The sequence below is a fragment of the Thermobia domestica genome, chromosome 7 (assembly GCF_964235325.1).
Source record: "Thermobia domestica chromosome 7, izTheDome1.hap1.1, whole genome shotgun sequence".
In the NCBI taxonomy this organism is placed as follows: Eukaryota; Metazoa; Arthropoda; class Insecta; order Zygentoma; family Lepismatidae; genus Thermobia; species Thermobia domestica.
In genome coordinates this window covers 246,370,660-246,379,547 of record NC_137460.1, presented here as the reverse complement: position 1 = coordinate 246,379,547, position 8,888 = coordinate 246,370,660, and the positions used below count along the sequence as shown (strand labels likewise).

At 35.8% G+C, this 8,888-nt stretch overlaps 1 protein-coding gene across 1 annotated transcript; it reads right to left on the bottom strand.

The window, feature by feature from the left end:
* Positions 1-1,690: 1,690 nt before the first annotated feature.
* Positions 1,691-3,037, bottom strand: LOC145689655 (uncharacterized). Its single transcript, XM_081763843.1, has one exon. The coding sequence runs from the start codon at positions 3,035-3,037 to the stop codon at positions 1,691-1,693; it is 1,347 nt and encodes a 448-aa protein (XP_081619969.1).
* Positions 3,038-8,888: the final 5,851 nt, after the last annotated feature.

Sequence of the window (8,888 nt, the reverse complement as noted above, 5' to 3'; positions counted from 1 at the left end):
GGTTCAGCATATTGCTACTCTACCACCTAACCCTTATCAAGGAAGTACATTGAGTTATACAAAAAACATACAATCAATTGAGTCAAAAGATACGGTTATATACAACAAAAATACAGGTATACAGTAAGATGATAAAAAAAAGAAAAGAAAAAAGTGGTACTTTTAACAAAACACACACACACGCACAAGTACGAGAAGTGAAGAAAGAAAAAAACAGCATACAAATACAAACATGAAAACAAACACATACCGATCAATAACATAGAGACAAAATAAGCTATGCTTGTGATTCATAATGCAGAGAGGAGGGTGATGAAATATTTTACAATGCATGATTATTTAATAAAGAATATGTACCAAGTCAAGTCTGATTTCATTTACGTAGTTCAAGTGATAGAATACAAATCATGGGTACCTGAACTTAAATTTTGTTGGCTAAGTAAATAAATTTTTAACATTTTCTTGAAAGAATTAAATGTTTTAGCTTCTTTTACTACATTTGGTAGAGCATTCCATGACCTTGGTGCTAATACTGAAAATGCCGCAGTGGTTTGCTTGAGTCTATGATGTGGAATATCAAACGTATTTCTTTTGCGTGTTAAATGAGTGTGAATAGTTGACCTAGCAGTGGGTTTCTTATATAAATACGCGGGACGTGTTGTTTTAAGAATTTTATAAATGAGAGAGCAATAATGCAAATGTCGTCTTCTGGACATTGTCAGCATGCTATTGCTGTTCAGAATAGGCAAAATATGATCGAATTTTCGTATGTTATAACAGAAGCGGATGCATGAATTTTGTACCTTTTGAATCAGGATGGCATTGCTTTTTGTTAGAAGCGGGCCATACACAACATCACAATAATCAAACAAAGACAGTATCAGCGTTTGTGTCAAGAGTAGTTTGGCATCTTTGGACAGACAGTCTCGTATTTTGTACAAGTTTCTTAGTATTCCTAGAGCTTTTGAACACTGAGTAGAGACGTGATTATTCATAGAAAGTTTATCGTCAATTTGTACTCCAAGACTTTTAACACATGGTGAATGGCTAATATTTGAGTCCATTATTTGTAATTCTAATTTGTCAGAAGCAATTTTATTAAGTTGATTGGCGGAACCTAGAACAGTATAATTACATTTTAAGGGATTAATAATAAGACCGTTATCAATACACCAGTTACTGATAGCCTTAAGATCTTGGTTAAGGAGTCGAACAGCTTGTGGTAAGTCCTGAGGCAAGACTTTTATAAAGAATTGAGTTTCGTCTGCGTAACAGTATATCTTTGAATGCTGTAGAACAGATACGAGATCTGCAGTATATAAGGTGAACAAAACTGGCCCTAAAATTGAGCCTTGTGGAACACCTCTATGAAGTACAGCGGCTTCAGAAATTTTATAATGAGAGGAACTACGTAAAGTAACTTGCTGTTTTCTCTTAAGTAGATAGGATTCGAACCATTTTATGGTATTTACTGAAAAGTTATAGTATTTCATTTTTGCTAAGAGAACACCTTGCTGTAAAAGGTCAAATGCCTTTGAGAGGTCTAATAAGACTAGTATGACCACATATTTGTCATTTAGTGCATGAAGCACATTGTCTTTAATACCTAACAAAGCAGTAGAAGTGCTGGGAAATTTACGAAACCCAGATTGTTCGCATGGAAGTATGCCAGAGCTATCAATATATGAAATCATTTGCTGAAGCACTGTGGGGTTATTTCATCAAAGCCCGCTGCATTGGATTTAATGTTAACAATTACTCTTCTAACTTCATGTTCATGAACAGATCTTAACATGAAAGGAGTTCCACAAGCAGTGTGTTTCAGTGAACTGTACCGATTTATTTGTTTAACAAATGTATCGTCACTTGTTACTGAGATGTCGGAAACCGTAGCAAAATGACGATTTATGAAATCAGGACAATTTAGTTCTTCAGGGAGGTTCAACGATGAACTTTTTCCACCTATTCCCAAATTATGTAACGTCCGCCAAGTGTCTTTTATTGTTTTTAGCGTTATTTGTACGAAAGGAAAAATACACAATCTTTTCTTGTCGAATAACTGTCGTAGTAAAATTACAAAGCTCTTGTACTCATCCCAGTGTTGCTGCAACTTAGTGCGTTTGAACTTGCGGAGAACACGATCACGCATTTTCATTAGCAGCTTCGTATTACTAGACACATAAGGCAATTTGTTATTCGAAACTTTAGCTGTTTTTATTGGCGCGTGCTGATCAAACAGATGTTTTAAAGAAATCTGAAGAAAATTAATTTTAGCATTTATAGATTCCTGAGATTCAACTTGTTTCCAGTTCAAGGCTTCAGCATCTTGTAGAAATGCGTCGTGATTAAATATATTGAAGTTGCGATAACGAATAATATCAAATGACTTTCTTGGCGGTTTTTTAACGTTCAGGATTGCATGTGTCACCCAGTGATCGGATGATCCAATGGTTGGACTAACGCCACTTGATGCTATCATGTTAATTTTATGGGTAATAATGAGATCGAGTAATAATGAGAACTCTGTTATTCTGGTTGATTCTTTAATGAGTTGGACAAGCCCAAACATATCCAGGATACGGTTCAAATATTTTGTTTCGGCTTTGTCAAGACAGAGCTGATCACAATTAAGGTCACCTAGTATATAAAGACAATCAACTTGTGGATATACATGTTTAATCAGATCCTCAAGAATAGGCAATTTGGTGTAGGGGATATTTGGTGGTCTATACATTGATACTATACCTATGGGTAACGAATTTATTTTCACCATTACCGTAAGGCATTCTACTTGATCTGTGTTAGGTACTTCAAACAGTTTTACATCCAAATTTTCAAGATAATACATTAAAATTCCTCCAGCATGATGTTCTCTGTCTTGCCGAACAACGGAGTAGCCAGGTACATTAATGAGCCTTGTATCAGTTGAATTGTCAAGCCACGTTTCACTAACTATAAAAATAGCACACTGTGATTCTAACATTAGTAAACGTATTTCATCTATTTTAGGTAAAATGGAACGAACATTAGCATGCATAATTAAAAATTGAGACGGTTGTCGTGCCGTAAACTCAAACCTTTCATGAAAAGTTTTGTTGATACTAGTATTTAAATGTTTCCTTGTACCATGCCAGTGGTCATGAATGTTCCCTTGTACTACGTAGACATTACTCATAACCAGTGGCGGGTGACATCCAGAAGTCCTAAAAGGCAGAAGTTCTAAAAATATGGGCACTAGACCTAAATTTTAGGACTTCTGCACTTTAGGACTTCTGCACTTTAGGACTTCTGCACTTTAGGACTTCTGCATTTTAGGACTTCTGCACTTTAGGACTTCTGCATTTTAGGACTTCTGCACTTTAGGACTTCTGCCTTTTAGGACTTCTGCCGTTTAGGACTTCTGCCGCGATATGATTTTTAGGACTTGTGCCGTTTAGGACTTCTGCCGTTTAGGACTTCTGCCATTTAGGACTTGTGTCTTTATCATTCACTTGCTTTAGTTCTGAAATTCGCCACCACCACACGAAATTGGGACGATGCAGCAACTAGTTGGCAATAATGTTACGAACGTATCTAATTCCAACAGTAACAGCTATATTTGTACTACTAAGATCGTTATTATCACTATCTGTTCTGCACTTATACACGAATTACATAATACAACCTATTTCATTCTAAGAATTAATTACATAATTAGTTAAGAAATTCGTTTCTTTCGAATGGAGATACGAGAATCCCAAGACAAATTCCTAAAACAAAAATAAATAAATAAATAAATAATAAAAAAATGTTTAAAAAGCATATTTTACCAGACTTCTGAAACCAAGCAAACATTCAGAATTGCAATATATACTGTGCGGAGCGTATTTTATTAAGAGTAGGACAAAAATCCACCAAAGTTTACTTAATTAGGATAAAAGCTCACTAGACATTTCACGAGTGAACATTAAATACCAACTGTATACATAAAGAACGCAGTAAATTTAAAATTGAGCAAAGAACATTTATTATGCAATACAGTGGGTGACATTAATAAGTCTTAAATGGCACAAGTCCTAAAAATATAGGCATTAGACCTAAATTTTAGGTCCTGTGCCATTTTTGCAGAAATTACTACATAGTCATTTAGGGGTGTAGCCTGCAAATTTTTCTAGGGGAGCATCCTAGAAAAAGGCAATCCAGAGAAAAACAAGTAGCTCTGGACTTCCCAAAAAGAAATATTCCAACCACAATAACAAGAACGAACCACAACCGAAAAGAACCAAACCACAGAAACACGGAAACAAAGAAAACCAAGAAGGGAATCGATAGAAGACCTTACGAGTTTCTGAAGAACTTCCCATAAATAAAACCGAAAAAGCTAACACCAAAGGAACACGGGTCCCTCTCAGGACCAACAAACCTTCAAAACAGAGTTAAAATTTTACATACCCTACCCAAGCAATACTGAAAAACCACCACCAACGAAACAACGACGAAAAGAAAAAAAGGAAAAGCAAGCAGAACCAGAAAACCAACAAAAAATGAAAATAATCATTAATACTCAATCTCTCAAACAAAAGTACAACCCGCAACCAACTGAAAGTACTGGGAAAAGACTTTCCACTTTTTAACAAACGAAACAATTCAAATTGTTCTGAAAAGGAACCCCAGGAACACACACAGAAACTAAAAAACATAATTCTACCAAATAGCAATAAAAGAAACAACAAACACTCCTCAAAGAATACTGAAAGCCGAAAAAAATCCCACAGACCTCCTATATACCACATACACCAAAATTCTACAACCAAGCATGCAAAGAAAAAAAGAATAGCACTCGCACCAAACCATCACACCTCGAGGCATGCTAGGCAAAAGAAGAATGCGAGGGAGAAATTCTTTAACCACCAGCCTCATCACTAGACAGGAGAGGGCTGGATAGTCTTATGTATATTATTACATTAGACTTGATGACAAAACATTTCTCCCGCGCAAACATACAACCACAGGGGGACCAGTTGTCGGTTGCCCATGCGAACGACTACGTTCACATGGAGTTAACTCAGACAGAAACGGGCCCTAAGAAACCTTTATACGAAAACAGAACTGAAGCCCATCGTGAGAATAATCCTAGGCACAAAACAAAGACTTGAAACAGAAAAACCTGCCAAAAATCATAGGTGTGGTGGGACTCACCATGTAAACAAACCAAACGCGATTAAACTACCGGGATTTAGCAAGATAAAAGACAATGCTGTCTTTTAGAGACAAAAAATACACCACATGCCCACAAACAAACGAGAAACTCTGAGAGAGGACTCGGGAAAAAAGGAAAAAAGAAAAAATGAAAAATAAAAAAGAAAAAGAAGGAAAACCAGAAGGAAATAATAATAATAATAATAAAACGAAGAGAGAAACAGAAACCTATCCAACCAAGAAAACTGGAAACACCGAATGAATAAACAATTGAAGCTAGAACCCATGAGGAAAGAAAAAAACAACCAAAACAGTCAAACATCCCAATCAGAAACCACAAATGAGAGATCGAAAACAAACCACACACACGCACAAAAAGGCTTTAATGCAGACCGAAAGATCGAACTAAAAGATCAAACAAACAAGAATTAAACGCAAGTGAAACAACAATTATAACAGATAAAATACCGAGACACGGAAGACAAAGTATAATAAAGAAAACGGAAAGAACAACAAAAAATAACGAAACAACAGAAACAATAACCACATTTATAGTAAAACAACCACATGTGTGGCCACATCGACATAAACCAAACTATTTAACTAATAATAATAATAATAATAATAACAGCAACAACAGTAATAATAGCAATAATAACAAAAAAGAGAAGGAAAAAGGGAAAGAAAAAAAGGACGATATACTGGGGAAAACTAAAGCCCCCTCTGATTTTATATACATCACACACATATATATGTATATATAAATCTTTGCACACAAACGCTAGAATAAAGGAGAATCCAAGCTCTCTCGAAGCAAAGGAAAAGAACGCTGGGTGTAAATGGAGGAACCGGGCTCTATGTCCCGCCTGCACACTTGATTATAAAGAGAAACGTCCTTACACCGAGCAATCCGTACACCGAAACGCCCTGCACCAAAACGTCCTACACCGAAACAGCCGTATCCCAGGAGTAGTTAATTACGAATATGACAATTATTTGCTACAGAAAGACTTCTGTACAAGAAATATATGTGTAAAAATAATTTACTTCAAAACAACACAAGGAAAGCAAAATTTATGACGTACATAACTAAAACACAATATTATGTTACTAATATGAAGTCAATGGTGTGGAAATAGAGAAAAACAGACATTATGAAAGATCTGGGAATCACATTTGGTAGAAAGTTAAAATTTTGTCAACATAGAAATATATCATGGAAAGAGTAAGAAAGGACAATAGGCTTCATTTATTTATTTATTTATTTATTATTTCAGAACGATAGAATATGTATTTATACAAATAACTTGTAAGAACTAAAGCTCTGTAATATGAAACAGTATATCTAAAACTTGACTAACAGATTGACAGTATTCTTCTTACGGACGCGATGGTAGCGCCACAAGATATTTTTAGGATTTCTGCACTTTAGGACTTCTGCCATTTACGACTTGTGCCGCGAAATAATTTTTAGGACTTGTGCATTTTAGGTCTAATGCCGCTTAGGACTTCTGCATTTTAGGACTTCTGCCATTTAGGACTTCTGCCGCGTCCCCCCAGTGGCGTATTTACGATTTTGTTTCGGGGAGGGCTTTGCTAACTTTCGAGAGGGGCTTTGCCTGAAAATGTGAAAATTCTGCAAGATATTTCATATACTTTACTATAGTAAGTAAGATTTCGGGGGGGGGGGGCTTAAGCCCGGAAGCCCCCCCTAAATACGCCACTGCTCATAACTATTGTTAAACAATTTTTTTACAATACAACTACAATATAGCGATAATGTACTAACTAGTAAACCCTAGAGTAATACCCACCTTTGTCTCAGGCTTTGAAAAACAGTAATATAAATCTGATCCATCATTTCCATGGAGAATAAGTAACCTGAAAGGTTACTTATTCTACGTTTTGCAAGAACAGCCATTTCTCTACAAGTACACCCCTGAATATTGACATATACAAAAACACAATGGACACCAACAAAAATATCGTAAGACTGTATTGTACAAAGCATAATGAAGCAGTCACTAAGAGAAGTGTTCAGTAGACTAATCAACATAACACAAATATTTAAAAAATCTATTTACACTTTCACAATAGACGAAACTCAGCCCACATTTGCTGTTGACAGAGTCCACTACGCTGAGTTTAAATGGCTTCTAGCTCACTTACAGTGGTTATGAAGTGCTTTTGCTTCCCTTTCACAACAACTATTTTACCGTCTTGAGTATAAGCTCCCTTGTACCAAACTTCTGTGTCGTGTTTTTGAGTAGTTGCAGCCGAGCCTTACAAAGATCTTCTCTGATTGTGATACCTGAATTCTTTAACTTCCTTTTGCTTCTAAATACCAATGATCTGATCCTGTAATTTGTAAATTTCAATATGATAGGTCTGTTCTTACCGGAAACCACTGGGCCAATTCTGTGTGTTCGACAAAGGTCAGAATTCTGAAGTTTGACTCCAAGACGATCTTCAAAGACAGACTAAGCAATTGCATCCGTATCTTCTCCTTCATGTTCCGGTAAACCGAAAATTCGAATGCTATTCCTCCGTTGGTACTGCCCTAGTTCTACAATTTTGTCACTTAGATCGGCAATTGTTTTGCCGCGTTTTTTAAGTTCACTCTTCATGTTGTGCATATTTGTTTTCAGATCACTAACCTCATCACAGTTAAATTTCATAGTTTCCTCCAAACGTTCAATCACCACCTTTATTACAGTTTCAATAATGGAATCTACTATGACCTTCGTTACCTCTGGAGACTGAACGGCCGATTTCACTTCACTACAAATCTGTTTCACAAGGTCATCTTTTACATTTTGGGATGACCGTGCATTTGGAGTGCCGGTATTCTCGCTTCGTGTATTCTTCGGCACATTTCACTATTAACACACAGCAATATATATATATATATATATATATATATATATATATATATATATATATATATACAGTGGCGTATTTAGGGGGGGGCTTCCGGGCTTAAGCCCCCCCCGAAATCTTACTTATTATAGTCAAGTATATGAAATATCTTGCAGAATTTTCACATTTTCAGGTAAAGCCCCCCCCCCGAAAGTTAGCAAAGCCCCTCCCGAAACAAAATCGTAAATACGCCACTGTATATATATATATATATATATTACTTTAAAAGCAAGCTTAATGATTTATGAACAACAAATACATACACTCATCACAATCTTCATAAAAATTGCTTCATAAACAGCACAAAACTGGGAGAATTGTTACGCACTCTCACAAGCTGGCGGCCTTTTAAGGGTAATACGGCTCTTACCTTGATGGAGAGGCAGCCCACCTTATATGTTTACGTGTGTAGATTGTGTACAGAATCTTGTCCTTGAATTAGTATGTCTTTGAAAGAATACAATTATTTTTTAACAATGGTGAAAGAGGGGGCCATTCTTGTCGCTTGTAGAATAACTAAAGAGATGGTGCTTTGCTTAAATTTGATTGGTTCATTGTTAGAACTCTTACAAAACATTGTTGTGAATTTGAGCGATTTTTAAACGCTCAGCGTTTTGTTGCTCACTAAGAGCTTCATTGATGGAAAAAGTGTTGCCAGATTTTTTTTTATCTAAACTGCTCCGATTTTTTTCGAAACGGTTCCGCAAAGTACAAGATTTTTGAAACCTAAAAAAATTTCAAAACTAAAAATTTTTCGAACGAAAAAGAATTTTAAACTAAATTTTTCAAAC